Source organism: Pipistrellus kuhlii, unplaced genomic scaffold, assembly GCF_014108245.1.
Source record: "Pipistrellus kuhlii isolate mPipKuh1 unplaced genomic scaffold, mPipKuh1.p scaffold_m20_p_2, whole genome shotgun sequence".
Lineage (NCBI taxonomy): Eukaryota > Metazoa > Chordata > Mammalia > Chiroptera > Vespertilionidae > Pipistrellus > Pipistrellus kuhlii.
This window is the reverse complement of record NW_023425515.1, coordinates 108,585,560-108,612,478: the sequence shown is the minus strand read 5'-3', so window position 1 is coordinate 108,612,478 and position 26,919 is coordinate 108,585,560. Positions and strand designations below refer to the sequence as shown.

Here is a 26,919-nt window from a genome sequence, read left to right as displayed (position 1 = left end):
AGGCTGGGACAGAGTGGACATTGCTATAGTCCTGAGACCGCCAGCCTTCCTTCTGCCAGGCCGGCTCAGCCTGGGAACCTGGCAGTCGGTGTGTGCCCCAGCCCTCAGGACCCACAGGGACCTGCAGGAACCCAGCAGTCCACTGCCCAGAGGGTCTGACCTCCTGCCTCAGGGCTGCTCGTCCCTCTGCGAAGGGACTGAGCACCCTGGCCTGCACCAAGCAGCAGAGAGGGGAAGAGGGAAGACCCTTCATGCGTCCCAGGCCTCCCTGCTCCCCTCTCCTGCTCTCTTAGCCTCAGCCTGACTAGCTTCCTTTCCCCTTCCCTCTGCCCCTCCTCACCAACCCTTTCTGATTGCCCTTCAGGTATGAGCGACAGTGTCAAGGACAAATTCTCCATCGTGTTCTCCATCGTGGGCATGTTTGCCTCCCACGCAGTGGGAAGCCTCAGCGTGTTCTTCTGTGCGGAGATCACCCCCACGGTGATAAGGTGAGTGGTGGGAGAAGCGCCGCAGGATGTGTTCCTGGGACCCTGGAGGGCTGCCCATTTGGCGTGGCTCTGAGTGAGTTCACAGCCCCAGCTTTGGCCCGCCCTGGCCTCAGGCAAGGGTGATGCAGGTGCTGAGTAGTGAGCTAGTGAAGGGGCACTCCACCCTGACCTGAGAGAACATGATCCTGGGCTCTGCCAGGAGGCAGTCAGAGGAGGAGGAGGAGGAGGAGGAGGAGGAAGGGAACATGGCAATGACTAGAAAGGAGTGAGATCTGATAACTTACACCCATACTTCAAGTGAAATCAAATGCTGCCAACTTCTCTGAAAAACCCCAACAAAAAAATCTTTTTCTAAACAAAAAAGGGAAATAAAAAGGGCCTTTATTTTTTCACTGGCCTGAGAAGTTGACAGGCCACATGGAGAGAAAGGCCCAGCAAGTTACAGCATTGATTAATTGAGCCAGTATCCATCACAGACCCACCCACGTGTCTGGCCGTAGCCAGGTGAGCAGCACCGGGACACAGCCTGGCAGAGTTCTGGTAAATTATAATTCCCTGAGAGGGTGCTGACTTGTGCTTAGCTCCTTTCTTTTGGTTCATGAAAGGAGGTTTGGTTCTTCCTGGTGCTATCCCAGAGAGTAGGGGGCTGGAGAGGGGGCAAACACCATTTGATGTTACTAAGATCATAGCATAATAAAAGGGTTTTCCTTTATTTAAAAGGCTACCACTTAACTGCAAAGCCATAGGTTTTCCTGGTAATTACTGTGTGGGATTATGGAAGAGCTCACCTTGGTTCACTTTGAACTTTGTATGGGAATATGATTAGCATTTCCAACACATGTTTTAAAATATAAACTGTGAATATGGGCAATTATTCAGCTGCGAAATAAAACCCAGAAGTCAGCATGACGACACCCTTTCTGCCCTGACTTTCCCACACGGGGAAACAAGTGGAGGCCATGATGGGCCGAAGGTGGGATTTGCTAGACTCATTATTTTAGCCGCAGGCTACTGGGAAGGACTCTGGGAGGAGTCAGAAGGTTCAGGGACTCTTCTCCCCACATTCCCAGCAGGCGAGCTGACAATAGAATTTTCACATGACCTCAGATTTTTACAATATGTGCCAAGCCCAAGCCTGAGGCTGCTTGGTACTATGGGATAAAATGCCAAGGAATTGTGTACTTAAGAAAAGAGCAGTGAAATGCCACACAATCATCCTGTCCAACCTCTGCCTGAGCAAAGTGAAGAGCTGAGCCTGAAGTTTGTTCTTTTCTGTAAAGCTGGACGTTGCAAAGTGCCTGAGGTGGACAGTAGCTTTCCCCCTCTTCTTTACCTAAACCACCTCCCTTTACAAAGGATTCCAGCAGCGAGGATTCTCTCTGTGGGGCAGAAGTCAGGCTTAGACCGGCTTTCTGCTAGCCTCTGCAGCTCTGCAGCTCTGTGACTGCAGACGCTCCCTGGGGTGGCCACCCCTTCCCTCTGGTAGTGGGGAGACTTTCTGTTCCCTGTGAGATTTTGCATAAGCAGCTGAACTGAATGAAGGAAACACCGTTTCATTTTCCTCTGTGATGCAAACCTGGGAAGATGATTTGGGGTAGAAATTCAACAAATATGTTGTCATATTGATCTTGCCAGGCTGACGAATTAGAAAAATCTTGGCCCTTGGTGATGTTTTTGTACTTGCCAAGAATGAAAGAAAATTCAATGCAAAGGGGTTCTTGTCTCCTGGCCATGATGGAACTGTCTGGTGTTACTGATGACCTCCTCTTGACACCATTTCCTTCCGAAGGCTGTCTCTTACACACACACACACACACACACACACACTCAGGGACAGCTCCCACACAGTCCCAGGACTGGAGTGGCTTTCTTATCTTCCCCCACTGCATGCAGATAAATCCAGGGTAAGCTAGCATGAGTGGCCTACGGTCTGTGAGCTTCATTGTTCTTAGTACAAAACTAGCCTTTTTCTATAAAGCTGTATTATAAACACATCTTCTGAACAAGAACGATAGTGCAGGTCAGCTGCCAGGACGGACTGTGGGCAAATGGGAGGATAAGAACCTTTCTGCGCAAAAGCTTGTAGAAGTGCATTGTCCAAGAATGACAGCAACTCCCCAGGGCTAATTAATCAATTCATTGTGTTCCTGTGATCCCACCCAAACCTCCCGCTGCTGGCAAGCTTCCCTCCGCGCAGGCTCCTGCACAGCCGTTCCTTACCACTAGCAGAGGCCCCAAGGGTTCTTCTCAGATGCGCTTGGGAGACATTGTATATAGGTGGATGGAAAAAGACCTGCATCTGCGACACCTTCTCCACTTTGGCTCCGTCTGAGCCCATTCACTCCCTCCTGGTTTCTCCTGCTCTGCTCCCCTCAGGCCACCCCACCTCCTTCTAGAAACTTTTCTTGGCATTTGACTGACCTGGCACCTTCATCCTAACCCTTCCTGGTTCCCACCTCAAGACTAACCCCAGACCCTGAGGTCTTCCTCTCTGAAGTTGCCTCAGGAGCCAGCACTGGGGACAAAAATGGCCTATGTGTAATGTGGAATCTGCTTAGCTTTTTTAAAGATTTGTGTCTTAAATATTCATAGCAAATGCTCAGTGAGTGACCACATTAGAAGTTAAACAGCAGGATGAGGCCGAGCACAGGGTAGAGGATAAGCCGGAGCCCAGGTTTTGGTCCTCAGCCCAGAGGACAGAGCAGAGGCGGGCCAGAGTGTTCCCAAAGCCACTCATCCCTGCATGGCCCAGGCACGTCCTCCAGCCAGCCGCCACCTCTGTGCCCACCCTGAGAGCACTCATGGCCACTGTGTGGTGGTGGTGATGAGCGGGGAGAGAATACAGGTAAAGGGTTTGGCCTTGTAAATGAAAACTGACATTAACAGCTATCCCAAGATACCGGCAAAGCTTATATGCCTATGGATTGATATTGAGCTCAGAATCCATTTTTTATTCTCTTTTACATGTCTGCTCATAATAATAGTTATATTTATTCTTTGGGGTTTTCTATACAGTCCAACTATATATCATTACTGAACATGTATAACTGTCAATACTCTTTAAAAAAAGAAAATTGATATTTGGGCAGTTGTATTTATTTCTGTAAAAATTGACACAAATATTTGTTCATCCTTGACTTCACAGAAGTCTAGTAAAGACAAGATAAGTAACATAAAAGAGGAAGTGATAAATGGGAGGTGTGTTTCTGGGATTCACATGTTCAATGGAATGATGAAGAGTCTAGAATTCTCAGTTCATTTGCTATTTCCAATAAGGAGGCTCCCTGTATGTGGATCTTCCTATCCTTGAAGTAATTTAGATATTATAACTAGTAAAGTAAAGATAGCTGGTGGAAATGAAAATTTTTATGCTCCTAAAGCACAGCAAGACAAAAGCTGCCCCTCCCCCATTATCTTTTATCTGTAAATTGAGGGTCTGACTGCTCTACTGTGTATATGCTGCCCTCTAGTGGCAACCAACAGAAAAACGTAGGAACCAATCGTGGGGAGGAAAAGGAAACTATCACCTAAATAGCCACCCATGCATGTAATGATCCCATTCTCTAAACTGAAATTTGAAAAAGAAAATACAAAGCCAAAAATGATGTACCAAATTCTTTTTTTTAAATAAATCTTTATTGTTCATATTATTACAAATGTTCCTCTTTCTCCCCCCCCCCCCATTGCTCTCCTCCATCAGGTTCCCACCCTACCGTCTGCCCTTTCCCCAACCCCCATTGTCCTCATCCATAGGTGCACAGTTTATGTTCAGTCTCTTCCCACACCCCCCTCTCCCCTTTTCCCCAAGAATCGCAGTTCACTCCCCTTCCATACCTCTGATTCTATTATATTCAACAGTTAATATTGTTTCATCAGGTTTTTTTTTTTTTTAATTTCCTTGGTTTTTAGATTCACTTGTTGATAGTCACATATTTGTTATTCATAATTTTTATCTTTATTTACTTTTTCTTCCAAAAGAACTCCCTTCAGCAATTCATATAATTCTGCTTTGGCGGTGATGAACTCCTTTAGCTTTTTTTTATTATTATTAGTGAAGCTCTTTATCTGGCCTTCGATTCTGAGTGATAGCTTTGCTGGATAGATTATTTTTGGCTGTAGGTTCTTACTATTCATCACCTTGAATATTTCTTGCCATTCCCGCCTGGCCTGCATGGTTTCTGTTGAGAAATCAGCTGACAATCGTATAGGTGTTCCTTTATAGGTAACTACCTGCTTTGCTCTTGCTGCTTTTAATATTTTCTCTTTCTCTTTTGCTCTTGGAATTTTAATTATGATTTGTCTTGGTGTGGTCTTCTTTGGATTCCTTTTGTTTGGAGTTCTGTGCACTTCCTAGACTTGTAAGTTATTCTTTCACCAGGTGAGGGAAGTTTTCTGTCACTATTTCTTTCAGTATGTTTTCCATATCTTGCTCTCTCTCATCTTCTGGGACCCCCATAATTCTGATGTTGGTTCACTTGAAGTTGTCCCAAAGGTTTCTTACATTATCTTCAATTTTCTAGATTCTCTTGCTTTCTTGCTTCTGCGGAGAAGTGTCTTCTGGCTCTTTATGTTCCAAATCTTTGACATGATTCTTGCGATCTTCCATTCTATTTTTAGGACTCTGTATAATATTTTTTATTTCAGACAATGTATTCTTTGTTTCTTGTTGATCCCTTATGATTTCAAGTTGATCCCTTTTCATATCCTCATAGGTCTCGTTTATTTTATCGGCCTTTACTAGGAGATTCTTGAACAACCTTATAAGTGTGGTTTTGAACTCTATATCCAGTCGCTTTTTGTCCTCCATTTCTTTCGTTTGTGATCTATTTTGTTGTCTCGGCATTTTCACAGCTTCCCTGATGGGGCGGAGTTTCAGGGTGGAGCCTACAGGCTTGGCTTCCGTCAGCCCCGCCCTATGCAGTTCCTGAATCTCAGTAATCCCCAGGGTCCTTCAGTACTCGTTGCAAGTACCTCTGAGACAAAGGTGCCCTCGATTTTCGCCTGCTACCAAACAGTCTAGGCTCTCCCTCAATGAGCCCAGAACTGGAGTTCAGTTCAGTTGGAAGTGGGGTTGGAGGTGGCGTTCAGAGAAGTCTGGAGTTTTTGTCTCCTTCCCACCAGGGCAATCCCGCGGCACAGCCAACTGTCCCTTCTCTGCGTGCAATGTGCGCGCCTCCGGGACCTCCTTTCTCTGCTCTCCTGGGGTTCCGCCTTAAGCCCAGCTCCCTCTGTTTGAGCCTGCATCCCCGGGGTCTGGCCTAGAACTGGGATTCAGAGCAGTCAGAACTGGGGCCCAGCACAGTCCGGAGCCTTTGTCTCCTTCCTGCCAAGGCAATCTGGCAGCAGAGTCAACGGTCCGTCCTCTGCACGTAATGTGCACGCCTCCGGGGGCTCTGCCTTTCACCGCTCCCCTGGGATTCCACCTCACAGCCCCGGCTCCCTGTTTGAGCCCCAGGGTCTGGCCTAGAACTGGGGTTCAGCACAGTCGGAGCTTTTATCTCCTTCCCGCTAAGGAACGCCAGCCAGGCACTCAGCCGCCCCCTCCTCTCCGGCTCCGTCCTCTCCGCGCACCGCGTGTCTCTGTACCTTGGGCTTTTACAGCTCCTCCGCTCTTCCTTCTGGTTTTTTCCTTGCTTCTCATTGTAGAATTTCCAGTCAGTCGACTTTCCTGTAGTTCTGGGTAATGTCCATTTGATATTTTAGTTGTATTTTATTGAAATTGTTGTGTGTGGCTGTGGCTAGGTGTTTACCTGTGCAGCCATCTTGGATTCTCTGATGTACCAAATTCTTCCAAAATTCTTTCTAATCTTATAGAATAATTTTAAGGTATCTTTGATAGAATACCAAACAGAAATTTTCTTTCATTGAAAAAAAATATAAAGATATATTGCACATTATATACTAGTATGCATGTGTACATACCTGTTTATGTGTATATAGTATATGTGTATATAGGTAATTTTAATGATCACTCTAATCCTACCAAAAATCAAATATATTTCATGTGACATGATTTATTAACATAATGTATTAGTAGGATGAAGTTCATTGGTCATGATGAAGGGAGACTTCTGTGTGGTGCTGAGCTCTGCTCCTTCAACCATGAATCCGTGTTCAGCCTTTCTCATGAGTCTGTGCACTTTACCTTCCTGCATGTTAACCCACATGCACTGAGCTGCCTGTCAGTGGCATTCACTCTCAGTGACAACGTCAGGTGGAAGCTGAGCAGGTTTCAGAGAAAAGGATATTTTACTGATATCAAAGGCCCCACTGAAACATGTTCACTTTCCCTGGCATCCAGTACGTCCCTTGCAACATCCTGTGGCTTCCTAAAGTGACTAGAATAATCAAAAAGACTAAGTGGCACCCTAGCTGGTTTGGCTCAGTGGATAGACCATCAGCCTGTGGACTGAAGGGTCCTAGGTTCGATTACGGCCAGCGGCATGTACTTCAGTTGCAGGCTGGATCCCTGGCCCTGATCTGGACAATCAATCGATGTGTCTATCTCACATCGATGTTTCTCTCTGTGTGTCTCTCCCTCTCTCTCTAAAAATAATGGGACATTATCTTCTGTAGTAACAACAACAAAAGACTAAGTGACTATGTTAGGAGTTCGTATTACTCATCTCACAGATGGAGTCCATCACGTTGCTGTTTCCAGTGGTCATCTGTATTTAACCTGTCCTGTTTGTTTGACCTTCCTACCTACGAAGCCAGTGTAATTCATAAACAGCCAATATTTCTGGGCATAAACAGTGTGTGCCCGTTGATATTCTAGGAAGTACTCCTGATCTTGAAGGGTCCATAAGCTAACAGGAATGGTAACCACATGAACAAATACTAATAGAAAGGTTCAGCGTGTCTTTAAAAGGTTCTCCGGGACTCTGTCTGGGAAGGGGTTAATAATTGGAGACACTCCCCAAAGTACTGCTGTTCCTCATTTGTGTCCCCGCATGGCTCAGCGGCACATGACGTGACCATTCCTCTCGTGCTTTGAGTCTCTCCCTCGGGGAAGGCGTTCTAATGCACAGACAGCACTGATGACACATACAGCCTGGGTGAGGGGAGGCTGGCTGCTTTCTTCCACGGCTCAGTGAAGGGAATGCTATCACTCATTGATTAGCGAATCTGTTACCTATTGCTTTGTAATAGGTTACCCCACAACTTAGTGGCTTAAAGCAACCTATGCTTACTCACGGCCCAGCTGGGCTCTCAACTTCAGGGTCTCCCCCAGGCCACAATCAGCTGGGCTCACTTCCAAGCTCATTCAGTCACCAGCAGGTTTCTTAGTCCATCTGGGCTGCTCCGACAGAATACCCAGAGTGGGTGGTGTACACACAACACAAAGTTAGTTACTTCTCACAGTTCTAGAGGGTGGGAAGGCCAGGGTGTCAGCGGGTTTGGTGTCTGGCGAGGGCCTGCTTCCTGGTTCACTGATGCGTGTTCTTGCTGCATCCTCACATGCTGGGAGGCAGGGAGCTCTCGGGGGACCCTTTTCTAAGAGCACCAATTGCATCATGGAGGCTCAACCCTCATGATGTAATCATCTCCCAAAGGACCTTTTCTAATACCATCACATTGGGGATTAGGAGTTCACATATGAATCTGGGGGCACACACACTCAAACCATAACAGAAGCATTCAGTTCCTTGCGGAAGAAGTACCTTGTTCCGTGCCGGCTTTAGGCTGGGGGCCACCTTAGATCCTGGCCACATGGACCTCAACAACACAGCAGCTAGCTTCATGGAAGCCAACAAGAGAGTTTGCTGGAAGCCCAGTCTTTTGTAAACTAATCATGGAGGGACATCTCATCACCTTTGCTGCATTTTTTTTTTAGTAAAAAGTGAGTTACCAGATCCAGCTCATCTTGAGGTGCAGGGTGTGAACACCAGGTGGGGGGAGTAACTGGGGCCATACCAAGTGAATACCCAAGTGCCAGCCAGCTCCCGGCCAGTGGTTGGTAGAGGCCAGGGCTAGCAAACTGAGTCAGGCTTGGTCCCGCCCTGGAAAACCACTGAAGAATAAGAGCCGCACAGACATGTAAAAATGAGTAAGTCTGGCTATAAAGTCTGAGGGTATGGTGGGGGCACTGGGAGGGAGGGAAGACAGTGGGCAGTGCACTTGGCAGCCCGCACAGCCTGTACCAGGGCGCTGCCTGGGACTGGATTCCAGGGTGCAGAGGGAGCAGCTAGTGGTGTGGGAGGAGGGAGGTGAGTGCACAGGAGCAGTGAGGGGGGAGGGAGTGAGCAGGAGCAGAAGTCTCTGGAAGGGAGAGGGTGGTGGGAAGAGGCAGCTTCAGGAGGCATTGTCTGCAGGGCCTGGTTGAGAGGACTGGGGAGGAGAATGAAGGACCAAAGTTGTTCCCACTCCCCAACCAGCCTGTGGGTCTCTACCTTATCCTGGAATCCAGTTAGAAAGAAACGTCAAACCCGCACCCTGACTGGGAATGAAACCCTCAACCTTTTGGTGTGTGGAGGCGCTCAGCCAGCTGAGCCACCCGGCCAGGCCTGGCTCCTCCTCTCTTTAGCCTCTCGGTTCTTGAACTTGTTCAGCTCAGGCCTTGCTGTCAGGTTCCTCCTCATCCCTCACCAAACACTCCCCAACTCCACTCCACTGATCTCAGTGGTCTTCCCTTCCCCTCCTGCTGTTTGTCACTTTAATATTAATGCAGCAAGAAAGAAGTTAGGAATGCATCAGTATTTCTGCTTTGTGCGCCAACAGAGAGGTGATGAGAGCTTAGACAAGCAGAGACTACCAGCAGCAACCTGTTCTCCTGGGTCGCTCGCTGTGCTGCTCTCACTACCCCTTTACAGATTCTCCTTCGGCTCACAGAGGGGACGGGACACTGTGGATGGTGGAGCCAGAGCTCTGACCCAGGCCACTGTTCTCTTAACTGTTGCATCTCCTGCCTGAGTAGCAACAAGTGTCTGTAAGGCAGCTCGCTCTGACCTGGCCTGATGTGTGGCTGCCCGAGGTGGGGTGGCCCTGATTGTCTTGATGTTCCTCTACTTGAACGAACACTAGTGACAAGTCATGTCTCCTTCTTCACTAAGCACATGAGGCAGTTACCTCCCCAGGAACCTGGCAGGGCTGGGGCGAAGCACTGGAGCTTAGCTGAAGCAGGGTGAGAGAGCCCCATGGAAAGCTTGGAGGGGACAGTGGGCAGGAGGGCAGCAGGGAGGGGGAGGCCTGGGAGCTGTGCATTCTCTGGAGGCAGGAGGGAGCCAGGGGAAGATTTGGAGCGAGTGACTGGCATGATCAGCTCTGTATTCTAGACAGGGCACTTTGTCAGCGGTGAGGAAATGAAGTCTGAGGAGATGGAGGATCCCTGTGGGAGACTCCAGTGAGGGGAGTGTAACCCCCATGGGCCTGAGCTAGTCAGAGGTTGGACAGGAAGGGAGCTGGGAAAGTCAAGTGCCAGGGACTCCCAGGCTTGCCTTTGTCCCTAGGGCAGTGCGCCTGGTGAGACTGTCTTGCAACCCAGCCTGGGTCTTAGCCTGCAGCAATCTAAGGAGAAGTGTTTGCCACCCTCCTCCCCACAGAATCACCCAGCACGTGCTGTGTCTGAGGCCACACCCACTGGGGGTGGGCTGCTACCTGCAAACACAAAAGGCCATTCCTAATTTAGAGAGAGAAGAGGAGAGAGAATTTTTTTTTCATTATGAAACATGACAAAATGGGGGAGACCACCCATTGTCCCGCCCATGCACACACAGTTGCCATTCTTAAATTCTGTTCTTTGAGAAAAAATATTCACAAGACTCTGCTATGTCCTATCTTTATCATAAAACTGTATGTCTGATTTAAGGTGGCCCTTTGGTCCAGCTGTCCAGCTAGAGAGCCCCAACCTGATTCCTGCAGGTTTGCTGCTGGTAGTCTCTGCTTGTCTAAGCTCTCATCACCTCTCTGTTGGCGCCACAAAGTAGAAATATCGATGCACCCTGTCACCCTCCCGATCCTGGACTGGCCAGCCAGAGGGGGTGTTGTAGTAGGACGGCAGGTAGCAAAGGCAGGGTCTCTCTTTCCCTTGTTGGGGACAATAACGCCCCTGAGAAGGCCTGCAGAGCAAAGCAGAACAGAAACTCCCACCCAGGCAGCAGGGTGGAAGGGGGAGGGGAGGCTGGATAATCTCTGAGTTCTCAGGAAGAAAGGTGAGGCGTGTGTAGGTGACCTTCTAGACTAGAAGTCTGGTTATTTGTATCAGCAGGAGGTCCCAGGTAGAAAAGTTTTGGGATTTTCTTAACAGCTTTATTGAGGTACTAGAGGCCCAATGCACAAACTTCATAAATTGGGGGGAGGGTTCCTTCAGCCTAGCCTGTGCCCCCCCCAAAGTCCGGGATCTCTTGGGAGATGTTCAACTGATGGCTTAGACCTGCTCCCCACATGGGCCTAACCTGTCAGTGGGACATCCTTAGAATTGCCGCAGAGGCGGGAGAGGCTTCTGCCACCACCTTGTTCTCGCCAGCCATAAGCCTGGCTCCTGGCTGAGTGATTCTCCCACTGTGGGAGCGCACTGACCACCAGGGGGCAGCTCCTGTGTTCAATGTCTGCCCCTGGTGGTCAGTGCTCATCATAGTGAGTGGTTGAACATCCTTAGCATATCATTAGCATATTATGCTTTGATTGGTTGACCGGATGACTGGTCACTTAGGATATTAGGCTTTTATTATATAGAATAATTAACATACCATGGCATCTATGCACTTTTAGTATATAGTGCAATGACAGTGCAATCCTCACCACAGCCCAATTACAGAACATTTTCACCAAAAATTACTCATGGCCTTTGCAGTCTCCCTCCCACTCCCAGAGCCAGGCAGCCACTCGTCTGCTTCCTGTCTCTATAGATTGGCCTTCTTTTGGGCTTTTCCTATAAATGGATTCCTACAGTCACTTAGCATGGTTCTGAAATTCATCCATGTTCCTTTTTTATTACGGATGCTATTCCACTGTATATGACAGACCACATTTTGTTTCTGTAGTCACCAGTTGGACAATGGAATTCTGTCCAATTTTTGGATGTTATGAATAATGCTACAATGAACATTTGCTGGTACGTTTTTGTGTGGACACAGGTTTTCATGTGGCATAGGAGTGGAATTGCTGATTATATCTTCCCAAAATTATATCTTTTTGTCCAAATAGCCATTAGTTGGAGGTTTGATGGTTTTCCCCGCTGCTGAGTATCTGCAATGCCTTTGGAGTGTTTGGCTGGTCCCCTCCTGGGGCAGAGGAGTGGCAAGTGTCTCGGGCTCCAGGCTTGTTCGGTGCTAGTTGAGCTCAGTGTGATGGGAATGTCTCCATCAGGGCGCGGCTGCTGGAACAGCCTTTCCCAGGGACGGGACACTCCCATTGGTGGGGTGCAGAATGATTGTAGGAAATACATGGGACTCGACAATAAATAACATCAACTCACAGTGAGAAAATACTGTTTTCACAAAGTGTCTTCAAATCTCTGGTTGTGGCAAAGAGAAAGTCTGCTAGTGTTGGTATGTCTTTAACACCTTTAACCCTTGGTAATCCAATCAGTCTCCCTAGTACTTTTCTAAATGAACAGCAAGGGGAAATAGCAGAATTTAATACTACTCTCTTTTTCACTGCATGTACATTATTTATGGCAAGGGATAGTTTTCCACTTACAGTGACATTATAAAGTTGTCTTTCCAATTAAATGAGGGAAAGTATTACGTGAACTAGAGGTGGTGTACAGGTGGCCCAGATAAAGGTGGTTTGGGATGTCCTGCATAGGAGGGTGCACAGGTGGGGGGCATGCCCGGTGCCCACGCCCCAGCCAGGCCTCGGATCTACCGTGACTTTGCCATGTCTGCACTCTGGGATCCAGTGTGCTATGCGCGGGGGTGGCAGCAGACACTAACCTTGGTGCTGGCCCTCCTGCAGGTGCGGCGGGCTGGGGCTGGTGCTGGCCAGCGCAGGCTTCGGCAGGCTGACAGCGCCCATCATCGAGCTGCACAACCAGAAAGGCTACTTCCTGCACCACATCATCTTCGCCTGCTGCACGCTCATCTGCATCATCTGCATCCTCCTGCTGCCCGAGAGCCGGAACCAGAGCCTACCCGAGAGCCTCTCGAACGGGGAGCACTACACGCGCCAGCCGCTCCTGCCGCACAAGAAGGCCGAGCAGCCGCTGCTGCTCACCCACGCGGAGCTCAAGGACTACTCGGGCCTCCACGACGCCGCGGCCGCGGGGGACGCGCTGCCCGACAGCGCCGCGGCCAATGGCGTGCGGTCCTGTGGCTCCGCGCGCGGCCTGCCCTGAGACCGGCCCGCGGGGTGGCTGCGCGCGGGGTCGCCGAGGGACCAGCCGTGTGGCTGCGAGCACACGTGGCTCCGCCGGGCACACGGGGCGCTGACGCCGGGGGAGCACAGGACCTTCGTTGGTGTGGGGGGAGTCTTTCCAGAACTCTAAGGATCACGTGAGGAAGCAGGCTCTTTGGAAATAAGACTTTCTTTTCTGCCATTAAATGTTTGTATTTATTTTGGTCATTTTTACGAGAAGCACTTTATTCCCTTTCCTCTCACTGATCTTGAAATAGAACCACGCCCTTCGAAAGAGAGACCCAGTCTCCCCGTGGGCAGCGGCCAGATGCCCCCGGCCGCAGGCTGTGCGCAGACACCACCCTGAGCAGCTCAGACTGAGCTGGCGCTGAAATGTAAATGATGAGGTGTCCGCCAGAGGCTGATAGTCTGAAAGTTTTTTATTTGTAGGGTCAGAGCTTCTATCTGGTCCATGCTTTGGGAGAAAGCAGCTCACGAATGTCATTAAAACCAGCTTAATCTTTCCTTCAAGATCATCCTTTTGTACTGAATGCTGGAAACTCTTTGGGGGAAAGCTTCAACATTTCACAACAAACATAAATGTTCGTGGCAGTGTCACCAGTTTTCTGACCCAAGTTTGCCTGGTTCAGTTCACGACAAATGCGCTGAGGTGTGAGGTGTTTAGCATTAATGCTTCCTTAGATCCGGCTCCTCCATCAGCTTTTCCCAGCACTACCTGAAAACATGGCTACTTTCTGAAGGGAAACCAGTGGGACAAGAACTGAAATAGAGGACTAAGGCAACCCCACAGAGGGTGAGGTGCGCTCCCAAAGACAGTGGCATGCACATCTGGAGCACACCACACAGCATCACCAGCTTGGATGACCATCAGCTCCCTCTGATTTCATGCTGAGACTACAAACCTGTGAGAGCCAATCCCCTTCATGCCTGCCTTTGCCTGCTTCCTGCTTCCTCCCACATCCCTCAGCACAGAGGTGGGGCTTGGGACAAGCAGTGGGATGCTCACAAGTTAGTCCAACTGACCTCCTGCCTCTCTAAAGCATCAAGACCAATTGAGAGGAAGCAATAACTCCCCAAAGTTCAACTCCTATCCCCAATAGCCAAGGGTTGTCATTGAGTTCACTGCTTGCCCCAGACAGTGCAGGCTTTCTCCACCTGAGGATGTTTCAGAGGGAGCTTGGAGGGCCTTCGCAAGGACACGTTGGGGGGAGAGGGAGAAACGAGCTTCATTGGCACAGGCAGGCGCCCCCTTGAGCAACATAGGCACCTGATTTTTCAGACAGCCTGGGTCCTTTCTAGAATTGTCCACCCCCCCCCCCCCCCCCCACTTTGTGACATTTGTCTTTGTCATGGGCTGTGTTTTTCCTAGGAAATCATAGTCTGGGGCCTGTGATGTAGGTGACCTCCAACTGACAGTTGCTAGAACTCAAAGGGCCTGAAAAGGGGTTGACTTAACTTCCCTTTCACCCCTTCTAGCTTTCTACCTGGCCTGTTTCTTACTGTCTCCGCCCACCACTCCCCTCTGCATCTGGTGTTCTTCAATAGAACTGGTGACTTGATTAAAAAAAAAAAAAAAAAAAAAAAAAAAAAAAAAAAACATGGTGAGGAGGTGAAACTTGTGTGTGTGATTCCAGTGACTAAACCGTACTTTCTGTCGAATCAACAGGGTCTGGGGTCTCCAGCCTCGTCCAAGGGCCACTGCTTAGGAAGGAAGGCCACCTGGCCAGTCTCCCTATTTCAAGCCCCGCTCATCCTCGCCTTCCCTCATCTCTTAGGTCACTTTTGTTCCATGTTTCCATGTGAGTCCATTCACCTTACTTTACAAAGGCCTTTCTTACAAATGTGCAGCCTCCGCGTGCCAAACTTGTCGAATACCTTCTGCCTTTCTTAGAGTACTTGCTACCAGCCACCTGACAGCAAGACCCATTAATCCAGGACATGACATATGCAGCCGCCAAGCACCTGAGCAGTTGAGGAAGGTGGGTGGGAGCCAGTGAGGTCCTGGGCCTGTACCTGGCCAGGTGTATGCCTGCATCACCCCAGCACCGGGGCACCTTGCAGTGCCCTTACTGTACTACGGAAGTGTTGTAGCATTCTCTCGCTGATCGCAGAGGCCTCTTTTAGAATGTGATGGAGCTGCAGAGTGCTGCGGGTAATCTGTAGGAAGGTGGAGGGAAGGCACAGCACTTACAAACTCCTATTCCTCTTCAGGGTTATGCCGAGCTCCTCTTCTGTTGCTGGGTTAGCTTAAAAATATCTGACGCTCTTAAGGAACACCTTTATCAAATGTAGCCAAAGCAGAAAAGCTTCCTTATGGGCTGAGCCCTGTGAAATCCCACGCCAAGTGGGCAAGGCGGCCAGGGCCCACTGAGCCTGATACACATCCAGCCCCGCCTTGCTCTGCATGGGAAGCCACCAGCTCCCCGGCACCTGGTGGTCAAGCTTGGACTCCTCAGTCCTGTTTCCTTTGTGGTCAGTAGGAAAACAGTTCACAGACACCCCCCATTTCAAGTCCACTTTCCCATCACCTCCTACCCACCCGGGGAGTCACCTCCAAGTGTGTGCTGCAGCCACTCTCCTCCACCAGCCACTCTTGCATCCTGCTATCCTCCTGGTGAGCTGTAACCCCTTTCAGTAAGTTATGCACAAATGTGAACGCCTGAGACAGGGCTGGACAGCTCTTCATCTGTTCTTTTCCAGAAGTCAATCATAACTCAGAGCAAGTACCCTAAGTACTAGCACTCAAGACAAATAAGGAAAAGTTCCAAGTGTTTTGTTTTCTAAAAGAGTATAATTACTTGCAACTAGAGGAAAGGGGCTGGTAAGTTGTTTTGGCCACAGAACAGAAAGTAAAAATGAACATCGTAGTGGAACTACTGCACTCAAACAATACCACTTCCTAGAGCCAAACAAGAAATGACTGAAGTGCCATTAAATGAATTGTGACCATCGCACCTCCCAGCCCCTAGGTGGCGCGCACGTGCTGGGGAAAGCCCATGCTTCACTTTCAAAGGATGCCTCGCTTTGCTGTAGCGTGTTTTGGAAAAGCAGCACAGTGTGTTCTGTCCAGTGGGGATATTCCCTCTGTCCTTTCTGCCACGCCAACAGTTGAGGTTCCTAGTCAGAACCGTGTTACTGCACATCCACCGGGCTCACTCTGGAGGTGCTCATTCATAGCACAAGCCTATCGAGTTCTGAACTGTGTTGTTCAAAGATAATGTCTGCATGATGTCACATCTGTTGTACCTTTGAGGAAAATTTGTATGTAAATGTACAAAAATAAAAATGTTGCCCCATTAACAAATTTCCTCTGGAATGTCTTCCCTACCTCATCTGATGGTATCCAATGAAGGGCATTTCATGACCATTGACTACAAGTAATAAAAACTCTTTATTCAGACCTTGCCGAGTCCCTGTTTTAGCGCCTCTGTGAACCGAGTCTTAACGCGGCCTGGGAAGGGTGGGTGGCCCTCATCTGCTTGCAGAGTCCTGGTCTTAAAGGCAGGCAGAGGCAGAGAGAGGATTACTAAACACAGACTGTTCATGCAGGGCCGGTCTAAACCACCTGAGAAATGGGGCCATCAGTAACTTTGAGAGTTCTTTTCTCTTGTGTATTGATGTCCTGCTAATCTGTGACCTGCAAGTTCCCAGAAAGGTCAAGAAATGATTATCTGACACTGTGATTCTATGAGGAAAGACTGATAACCAAAACCGTCTTCTCTAATGTAGTATTTTTTCACAAGAAAACAATGTTTCTTTAATAAAGTTTTATACCAAACTCTTCTCTCCATAGCCCTGATTTTGTGTTACTTACTCTTCCGAGAGAGGGTGTCTACTGAGCTCTCAGCTCCATGACACTCGCTGAAGCCTGGGAGGCTAGCACAGGAAGTCTGCTAAGGAGAAAAAATTTTAAACCCCATACCTACTGCTCTGAAATGCCTTTCTGTCCCAGCCACAAGGTCACCACCCCTGGCTGCTTACTACAGGCTCAATGCTTTTACCACTGCGTGAAGTGTTACAGCGCCCTAGAACAGTGGTCAGCAGACCTCGGCTCGTGAGCCACATGCAGCTCTCTGGCCCTTAGTGTTCTAATGCCACTTCTTCGAAATAGACTCGCACAGGCCGTGGTGTTTTGTAGAAGAGCCACACTAGAGGGGCCAAAGGGCGCATGTGGCACGAGAGCTGCCGTTGGCCAACCACGGCCCTAGACCATCAGCCTCCAATAACAAGACGGGTCCAGGTGGGCTCCAAGGATGGGGAGCGTGTTCCCCTGGCTTGCCTGTGCTGAGAAGCACTGGGAGCTTTTCAACCCAACGCCTGGGCCCCAGGCCATCACATCTCTGGCAGGGGAGGCATAGCAGCCTATGAAAACTCCCCCAGATTTGAATGTGAAGCCAAGGTTAGGAGCCACTGACCCAGGAAATATTGGCCATTGAGAAAAGGAGTGAAAAAAAAAACCAAGCAAAATGTGTAGCATTTGGTACTGAGTTGGGTGATCTTTCCTGAGCAGGAGGAGGCAAGGATGATTTCTTTCCCAGGTTCTTGTCCAGGTAGACTCAAAGAATGAAACCAGGACAAAAGGTGTTATATGAAAAGGTGGAAATTTATTGGAAACAAGTACAAACTCCCACATAGGGAGGGGTTCCCAAAGGGGTAGCCCACCAAGCTCCTTTTTCCTAAGGATTGTAAAGGCTGCAGTACTTTCTTGTTGCTGCCTTCCAACTGGTCACTATATCAGCTTCAAAGCTCAAAACCCACATGGGTCACCCTCTTTTTCTCCGTCAGATAGAATTCTCTATCTCCTGTGAAAATCTATTCTCTCCCATTTGTCAGCAATTCTCTATCCTCTGTGAAGTTTGTTTCCTTTCTCCCTATCTTCTGTGAATGGACGTCTTCCTTCCCCCTTATCCCGTGGCACCTTTCATTCTCCGTGAATAAATGCCTTTTGGCAGCTCCAAGCCCACAAACAACTGTCTTTCTCCCACATGGACCCCCTATTTCCTAAACTCCCTAAACTTGTCTATTTTACCCCTAAAAACTCCTTTCAGTACTAAAAAGATTAGAATCTACTTCAAGTGGTAGGCAGAAAAAGCTAAGGATTAAAGATGACCAAAACAGGTGCTTGGGACTTGGGACTTGGGGGGGGGGGGGGGGGGGGGGCAATGGTTAACAGGAGGGCAAGCATTTGGATCCACATATAGATAAAGCCATAACTGACATCTTCATTGCCACTGCACTTATAGTTTGCCAAGTATTTCTGTGCAGTTAATCCTGACCCTAACCCAGCAGAGTGGAGAACATTCCCATTTTGTAGGTGAGGAAACAGGGCCCAGAGGAGAGTGAGCCTTCACCAAGACCACAAGCCTAGTGAGCCGTGAGGAGTGAGGCTCCGACCCGGGCCCGAGGGTGAGCACAGCGGAGAGGCGTGCCAGGGAAGTTTATCATCTCCCATTGTACCTGGGAATGGACACAACAGAGTCACAACTAATTTAACCCTTTTGTCTTTTTAGCCCCCTTCCCAACAAAATTCCATCTGAACCCCTTTTCTCCATCATGAGCAGTCACAAGGCAACTATTGCCCATTTTGCTTTTCTTCTTCCAAAGCTTAATCAATGACAGCCTTTTGGCCCACAGACTGGTGAGGGAGAAGAAGGAAAATAAGTTAACCCTTTAAAGACAAGATGCAAACAGATTAACCTGGTGACAAATAGTGGAATTTAACTCATTTATTTAAATGTATATTGTACATAATATAGAAATCCTCACTTTCGCCTCAGCTAGAACTTTTCCGGAAATGCCTCCATTTCTTCCTTGATCCTGTTTTCTACAAGTAATGCGAAGTTATTGTCTGTATTTTGTAGGTTATAGCTGACAAACACCTGCTTGTTGGTCTTCCTGGCTAAAAAGAAAAAACACATTGACTCAGCCATGACTGAATATCTAGAGACCGTGTGCCTCGGGCAGACCTTACAGCTGAGAAATAGGGGGAAAGACAGTGGGCTTTCCTCAGGGAGAGAAGAAAGTTCTGATTTTTATGACCTGAAGCAGCTGCTGCAAATGCAGACTGAAGTCTCTGGGACCGTTCTAAGTCTCCAGAACAGTGGTTCTTAAAGTGTGGTCCCCACAGCAGCAGCATCCCCTGGGAACTCATCAGAGACACACATGCTCAGGCCCCACTCCCAGGCCAACGGGATCAGAAAGGCTGGGCTTGAGGCCAACACTGATGTCCACGAGACCTCTAGGGCAGCGTTTTTCAACCGCTGTTCCGCGGCACACTAGTGTGTCGCGAGATGTTGCCTGGTGTGCCCTAGGTGCAGACAAGACAAGAATTTTATAATTTTTCGCTATTTTGTTTACTTAATATTTCATAATAAAGTAATTATAAAATACTTTCTTTGTGTTTATTTGATTCCTATTCAAGAGAATTACTTTATATATAGTCAATATAGGCACAGAGTTAAATTTTTTAACATTTTCTAATGGTGGTGTGCCTCGTGATTTTTTTCATGAAACAAGTGTGCCTTTGCCCAAAAAAAGGTTGAAAAACACTGCTCTAGGGATCCGAATACTAATGTTTAAGAACCACTGTTTTTTTTTAAATTTCTTTATTAATTATGGTATCACATATTTGTCCTCATCCCCCCAATCCCACCCCCATCCTCCCCACTTATGCTCCCACCCCCCTACTGTCCTTGACCACTGGTTAGGCTTATATGCCTGCATACAAGTCCTTTGGTTGATCTCTCCTCTTTATCCCCACCCTGAGGTCCAACAGTCTGATCCATGCCTCCTTGTCTCTGGGTCTGTTCTTGTTCATCAGTCTATATTGTTCATCATTTCCCCTAGATGAGTGAGATCATGTCCTACTGGAAATATACTTATAAGAACCAAAAATGAGACAAGTAATAATGGTTATGCTGAAAGGCAAATGAATCAATCTGTAGTGAGTTTCTTTCTGAGCCAACAGTTCTTTTAAGACCCAATTTCAATGTCAAACAGTTCCTTATGTGTACATGTCAGCAATGATATTTCAGTTCTGGATGGTGGACAAATGGTGGTAATGCAGGTCCAACCCTCTCTGGTTTGGTCCTGGGCAAAGGAACCACTGTTTGTTTCACTTTTCAAAAAACACCAATAATCCTACATTTCTCCATTTCTGTGTGTGCCCATGCAGATACACACACACATGCATATTTATATGTGTGTGCAAACACACATACACACACAAATATCTAATTTTCAATTTGACGTTGGCTATGCTTTAGCCCCTTTCTGCAGAACCAATAATAATTAAGGTGTGCAGCTCCAACTGCAGAAATCAATATGAAAGATAAGACAAACATCCTGAGGACAGTCGGGCAGCAAGTCTAAATCAGCAAAATACTGTGACTGCACCAGAGCTGGGGCCTCCTCCCTCAGCCTCACACCACACACAGGGCAGGTGCGAACTCCTCCTCCCCACAGAGGCATGCACCCACCCTCCATCCCAAGGATTTCAGATGACCACGCCAATCCAGCATCAAAGGCAAAAAGGTGGTCAGCAGAGGTGAGACCCTCATTCAGAGGGCAGGAACTTCCCTGTCCACCAGAAGGGCTGCTCTGATCCAATCTCCCTATTTGCTAAGGCAGGGTCTTACAGGGACTACGACTGTGCACGCCACATCGTCTGCCCAGCAGACCCAGCCAGCGCTGCCCCCCAGAGCCACACAGGTAAGCGGGGGGAGGGGTTTCCATCCATACTGCAGCCTCCAACTCCAATGCTTCCAGGGTTGCCCTGAACTCTCTATCATCTCTTTTCTGACTTCTTTTCATCTTCCACAGAAGACACTGTTTGGGGCCTTGCTCTCTTCTCATTACTCCTAGACAAAGCCTCTAACACTTTACACAAACTACAAAAGAAAAATAACCCACCCTGGCCTGTGTTGTTCAGGGATTAGAGTATCAGCTAGGGCACCTAAGGGTCACGGGTTCAATTCCCAGTCAATGGCACAAACCTGGGTTGCAAGTTCTATCCCATGTGAGAGGCAACCAATCGAAGTGTGTCTCTCACATCGAAATCTTCCTCTCTCCCCCCCCTCCCTTTCACTTTCTAAAAAAGAAAAAATCCTCAGATGAAGATTAATAAAACAAAAAAATCAAAAGAACCCTAGTTTTTTGCATACAAACTACTATCAGCACCCCATCTCAAGGGCACATCTTCCTTTTTGGCACAAAAAACTTACAGCGCACCAAATGCACGCCCGCCACCCTGCACTGCCAGTCTGTCATTCACACTGTGGCGACCCACCGGTTTTCTGGCCCAGAGCTATGAACACCTTCATCTTCACTGTCTCAGGCAGGCACACAGAGGTGTGTGACATGAATGTAACCTCTTTTTTATTGTTTTTAAATATATTTTATTGATTTCTTACAGAGAGGAAGGGAGGATAGAGAGCTAGAAACACTGATGAGAAACATCGATCAGCTGCCTCCTGCACACCCCTTATGGGGGATGTGCCCTCAACTACGGTACATGCCCCTGACTGGAATGGAACCCGGGACCCTTCAGTCTGCAGGCCAATGCTCTACCCACTGAACCAAACCGGTCAGGGCTGAATGTTACTTCTTAAGCTCTGGCAATACACATGGAATGATCATGTCTTCAACTACTTTCACATGGTTCAGAAAAAACAATGACGTGAACAAAGGAACAGTAACAACTGGGAACCTGTGTGCGGGCTAAGTAGGAATGCTGGAGCTAAGCAGGAATGCTCTATATCTTTTCTTGCAACTTTTCTATAAATTTAAAATTACTTCCTAATACAAAGTTACCAAACAACTTACTAGTCAGGGTTCTCTAATTTCAGGCAAAAGAAAAGGTAGTGATGTTCCCACAATGCTGCTGCTGCTGCTGCCCCCGTGGCCTTGCCCTGTCCATGCACAGAACCGTGGGCGAGTCTAGAACGGCCTCTCCTCAGCCTGCCCCTGGCACCTGTGCCACCTGAACTGTGGGTGTTCGGTTTACGAGGGTGCCTTCCAGACTGACTTGTTTCCACTTTTCAGGGATTAAGTGGATAGAACTGTCAACACCACTAAAACACAGGGCTGGGCCCTACTCGCTGCACACGCCCTGCACCAGTACACGGACGCTATATCTGAGCCAGCTGGAAACACGGGTGACCATGAAGACTGAGAGACCATAGAGGCAGCCCTACTGTGCAAGGCCCGGGCACGGGTGACCACGCACACTGGCTGAGGCAGCACACATGCTGTCCTCACCCGGACTGCCTGGGTGCTTATAGGAAGTGTGTCTGCAGTGTAGGAGGGGGAAACCTTCAACTTCATGCTATAGCTTCACACCACCCTTCACCACACTGAACCTGACGGCATCCCGGGAGTGCAGGGCAGTCCCTCCTGCACAGGCTGCTTCCTGCTCCCCTGGATTCCCAGAGCCCAGGAGGCTCCTGCAGCACCGCCCACAGGCACAGGCGCCCTTCACGCTCGCCCGCACCAGAAGTAATGTGCTTACCGAAGGGCTCAAGCCACCCATCCTCATAAGCTTGGGCAGTAGCCAGGGCATGACCAGGGAGTCCACTAAGGCACAGGCTGATTTGGGACAGTGGTGGGACCACGTGATAGGGATGTGCCTCTTAAGAAGACAATACACCAAGGTCTAGGCTTACTCTGCCGTGATGAGTTGATTTATCTCTTGACATAAAGATTCACTTCTAAAGTGACTCGCCTCATGATTCCATCACACAGCGAGGCCCCATCTGGCCGCTCCTGCAGCCGCCATGGGTACGTACCTAAGCGCTGGGCAAGGCCAGTGGAGGTCGTGTCTGAAGTGTCTCCGAGGAGGGAGGTGGACACAGGGATGGAGTCCTGAAAGGAAAACAGAGAGTGCAATGCGGCTTCTCCGACAGCTGAACTTCTGTCGCTGCTGACTCTTCACACGGGCAACAGGGGGGGTCCTGAGAGGTCAGACACTTCCGCCGAGAGAAGGCCTCGCATCGGTGTCAGCAGCCAGGCGGCTGGCCCTCTACGCTCTGAGCTCACACAGCAAGAGAGATGAGGGGCAGCCGCTTGTTTCACACTAAGGGCCACATGGTTTAGTGCTGGGAATTCCAAAGCATGCTGATGGGCAACATCACAACCAAGATGGAAGCAAACAAGATCATTAAGGCCAGAGCTAAAAGGAAGCTTCGGAGTCTGGGTGCCGAGTGCCTGCAGGCGAGGGCCCTCACCCTGGCAGCCAGCGGCAGAGGAGGCAGGACACCTACCTCCTCCCTGATGGAGAACCACAGCTCCACTCCCCAAAGGGTGTCTGGCCTCTTCAGTGCACAAAGGCCCCGTGGCTCTGCAGAAGGGCATCAGCCATCAGTGTCCAAATAATGAAAATAAAAACTTCTGGATATATTTGGTCAATTCTCATTTCAGATAAAAAGCAATAAAACTAAAGATAAGTAAGTGTGGCTCCTTTGAAATCTAGAGGTAATCTTACTTCCAATTACAAAATGAAGTAATTCACCTTCCCGTTAAAAAGGCCTTGTTGAAAATGAAAAAAACCACTAACTTGTAATACGGCCAAAATTCCTTTCACTGTGAGCAGCGCAAAGACCAGAGACTGCTCCTTACCTCCTAAGGGTTCAAGTTACTTCAATACAAGACAGAATCTGTTTAGGTCTACAAAAGATGAAAGAATAAAAACATTCACTTCATGATTTTTCATGATACAAAAATGTGATCTTAATGAATTTGCAGTTTAGAGATTTCAAGTTCAACATTTTAACTATTATTAGTATTTACAGTTAAACCTCCTGAAAACAGAAAATCTGCCTTAACAGGGTGACCTTTTCTGATCAAAAACAAAACGAAAAACCCAGTTACCCTTTCCTCTACTTCTGAAATCACATTGTGTGAAGCTGGTCTTCCAGGTAGACACATGCCTACACGGAGGGCCACCTTCCACTCACCCAGGCGCATCCTAGTTCTCTGAGCACAAAGGGTTCCCCTCCCCATCTTCCCTGGTCCCAAGCCGCTTCCCTCCTGCCACTGGGGCCCTGCAGCTTCTCTTGGCATCACACAGACCTGCTCGCTGCAAGGCAGGCCAGCTGGATGAGTAAAAGCTGTATGGTTTTGTATTATACTACATAGTCTAGTCTTACTTACATGTGGGGATTTGGGGAAAAGGGAAGAGGGAGAGACTTCATAGACCATTTGAAGCCATCCCTGCTCATGGGCCAGTAAATGTTTTCTAAGGGCCAGATGGTAGGTAGACGATTTAGTTTTTACAAACTCTGCCCAAAGAGGGCATGAAAACGAAGGTGCCACCCCGCAGGGGCGATGTGACGGGGAGCAGAGGTCTCATGACGGAGCCCTCGGACACTCCAACTACTGAAGAGAGATGGAGCCCGCGGGACGGCGGGAGTGCCGAGGAGGGACCCGCCCGAGGTCCACGTGCTGGGCTGACCGCACACCGCACCCCTCCGGGTGGTGCTGGTGCGGACCGACCCTGTCCCCCGACATCACAGGAAGAGCTCCGAGAGCTCCCGCGGCCCCTGGAGCTCGGGGACCAGAGGGTCGCACCCGCGGTCTCCTCGGCGGAAACCGGGCGCGCGCCCTGAGGACCCCGGGCGCCAGCCCCCTCGTCGTCGCACCGGCCCAGCCCCGCCCCCGCCGCCCGGGGACCGCCCCCTCCGTGTCCCGAGCGCCCCTCTCCCCGCTCCCCCGGCCCCCCGCACTCACGTAGCGGCTGCACATGGCCACAGCCAGGTTGCGCAGGTGCGGCGTGGCCCCCACCCACAGGAAGAGCGAGTCCGTCAGCCGCATGACGTGGAAGTGCACCAGCTGCTCCCACAGCCTCGCGCTGAAGTTGTGCAGGGAGACGTCCCCGCCCGCGGCGGCCCGCGGACCCTCCATGCCGCCAGCCGCCAGGCCCGCCAGCCCGGACCCTTCCCGGCGGCGATGCCGGGCCCGCCAGACCCGAGCAGGCGAGCGCCGAGCGGCCGAGCGCGCCTCGGCTCTCCAGACCGGGAAGTGGGCGGGGCCTGGGGCGGGTTCCGGGAGGGCGGGCCGGGCAGCTCCGGGGCCTTGCAGACCGAGCAGACAGAGCAGACTGACGGGTAGCTGGCTGCCCAGCAGGTCTCACCCCGCGGTCCCGCACATCGTTGGACTCGGGGAAAACCTGCTCTCGTCATTCACAGGGCCGGCCGCCGAGGCTTAGGGGACCCCCGAGCGCCCGCCTGAACTTGCCACTCACGTGCTGGAGCCAGGCGCAAGGTCTTCCCAGGTCAAGACCTGCCCAACCAAGACAGCTCTGTTTTACTTAAGTAGTTCCTTAAGCACTCTGAGAGCACCCACCTCCCATCATACCATCTGGGTTTGGATTACCAAAATCCACCCCCTGCTGGCAGCCCTGTAATTCCAGAGAAGCCTTGAATGTATCATCCCTTTAGAATGGCAGTTTCAGACTCAGACCCTCCTAACCTGTAATTGTGTATAAACGTGGGCTGTGGGCTAATCTTTGAACCTCTCTGAGACTCAGATTCCTCATCTACAACCTGGACATAAGAATAGCTACCTCTCAGAGAAGTGGGAAGGGTTATGAGCAAGTACATGGAAAAGTAATGGATGGTGGCCATCATCATCCCAGCTGAGGGAACCTTTAATTTTAGTAAATTTGAGGCAATACAGAGTTGAAATAAGGAAGCCTTCGGTGTGTTAAGAAGGAATGTTTGAAAGAAGAAAGAGAGAAAGACAAAGAATATTTTTGGAAAAAGCAAACAGGGCCCATTTTTTCAGATTCTGTTACAACTGAATTTTGGGTTTTAAGCTAGAACTATCTCAGTTCTTTAAAAAGTTCTGCTTTTAAAATCTGTAATAAGTCTAAGTTGATTAAAAAGTTTTAAGGGTAAGTATTTTTATAAGTTTGTTATATTTGTAATTATCAATGATTCAATAATAAAATTAACTAGATGTCTGGTGTATGAAATTCATGCACAGGTAGGGTCCCAAGGCCTGGCTAGCAATAGGGATGATCAGGTTCCCTGCCTCCCTGCCTCCCTGCCTTCCAGTCTAAAGGTCACACTCCCAAGGAGACAATTTACATATTAGCCTTTTTTTATATAGAATTTTCAGGTCACTTTTTAAAAAGTTTTGTTAAGGTATAGTTGACATACAATAACTACACATTTAAAGTATACAAATCAAAGTATTGACACATATATAATCCATAAAACCATGGCTATAATCAAAGTAGTGAATGTGTCTACCATCCCCAAAAGTTTCCTTAAACCCCTTAGTAATCTTCCTGCTTCTCCCCCAACTGCTGATCTGTATTTTGTCATAACAAATTTGTTTACACTGCCTAGAGTTTTATATAAATGGAATAATACAGTATTTACAATTTTTGTCTGCTTTTTCACTCACCATAATTATTTTGATATTTATCTAGGTTGTTGGGTGTATAAATAGTTAATCCCTTTATGGCTTAGCAGTATTCTATTATGTGGCTGGCTATACCACTATTTATTTGTCCATTCACATGTTGATGTTCACTTGGGCTGTTTCCCATTTGGAGATATTACAATGAAACTGCTATAACTGTATGTATACAAGTAAGTCTCTGTATGGACATATGCTTTATTTATTGTAGAAAAGTACCTAGAAGTAGAATGGTTGTATCACATGGTAGTTATATTATACATGTAACTTTTCAAGAACTGTTTCTAAGGAACCTCAGTTCACATTTCACATCATACACAAAAGCAAATTCAAATGACTTATAGACCTAAACATAAAACCTAAGACTACAAAACTTCTAGAAGAAAACTTTTGTGGCCTTTAGAAAAATATTTCATAGGTAAAACACCAAAAGCATGATCCATAAAAGAATAAATTTATAAATTGAACTAATGGAGCAGGTGATCTCATCCACACCTCAATTCTAATATCCTTAATGCTTTTTCCTCTAGAAAACAGACACAATTTGTAAAATGTAGAGTTTATATCTTAAGAATCTTGAAGAACTGTCTGGGAAAACTAAATAGCTAATACCCTATTGCCTCACTCTCCTCCCCCGCATTTACCCAGCACAGTTGAGTCATGCTCTATGCTCCCATGTCTGGGCTCTGAGCACTGCTGGGAAAACCACATG

The 26,919-nt window shown here is 48.6% G+C and overlaps 2 protein-coding genes and 1 long non-coding RNA gene across 7 annotated transcripts in view; 1 reads left to right on the top strand and 2 right to left on the bottom strand.

Moving 5' to 3' along the window:
- Window positions 1-12,992, top strand: part of SLC22A23 (solute carrier family 22 member 23) — a 171,410-nt gene extending 158,418 nt beyond the window's left edge. For 3 of the 4 annotated variants that reach the window (XM_036446768.2, XM_036446767.2, XM_036446769.2), the window contains 2 exons: window positions 365-488; window positions 12,387-12,992. In XM_036446768.2, the coding sequence (XP_036302661.1) occupies window positions 365-488; window positions 12,387-12,765 (503 nt within the window). In that variant the 3' untranslated portion in view covers window positions 12,766-12,992. The remainder of the gene's footprint in view (window positions 1-364; window positions 489-12,386) is intronic. The other variant, XR_004989426.2, reaches the window with a different exon arrangement.
- A 4,378-nt stretch (window positions 12,993-17,370) lies between these two features.
- PSMG4 (proteasome assembly chaperone 4) lies at window positions 17,371-24,805 on the bottom strand. 2 transcript variants are annotated; one of them, XR_004989432.2, is made up of 4 exons: window positions 24,510-24,805; window positions 22,491-22,646; window positions 18,552-18,684; window positions 17,371-18,420 (listed from the first exon to the last, which is right to left on the bottom strand). XR_004989432.2 is itself a non-coding variant. In XM_036446786.2 (4 exons), exons 1-3 carry the CDS (start codon window positions 24,681-24,683, stop codon window positions 18,563-18,565), a joined length of 372 nt encoding a protein of 123 aa, XP_036302679.1. In that variant the 5' UTR covers window positions 24,684-24,798; the 3' UTR covers window positions 17,371-18,420; window positions 18,552-18,562. The 2 variants fall into 2 exon arrangements, 1 of the variants encoding a protein (XP_036302679.1); XM_036446786.2 differs by having other exon boundaries at window positions 22,571-22,646; window positions 24,510-24,798.
- Window positions 20,613-22,480, bottom strand: LOC118723949. Its single transcript, XR_004989435.2, has 2 exons — window positions 21,388-22,480; window positions 20,613-21,154 (listed from the first exon to the last, which is right to left on the bottom strand). It is a non-coding gene; the product is annotated as an uncharacterized LOC118723949 (long non-coding RNA).
- Window positions 24,806-26,919: the final 2,114 nt, after the last annotated feature.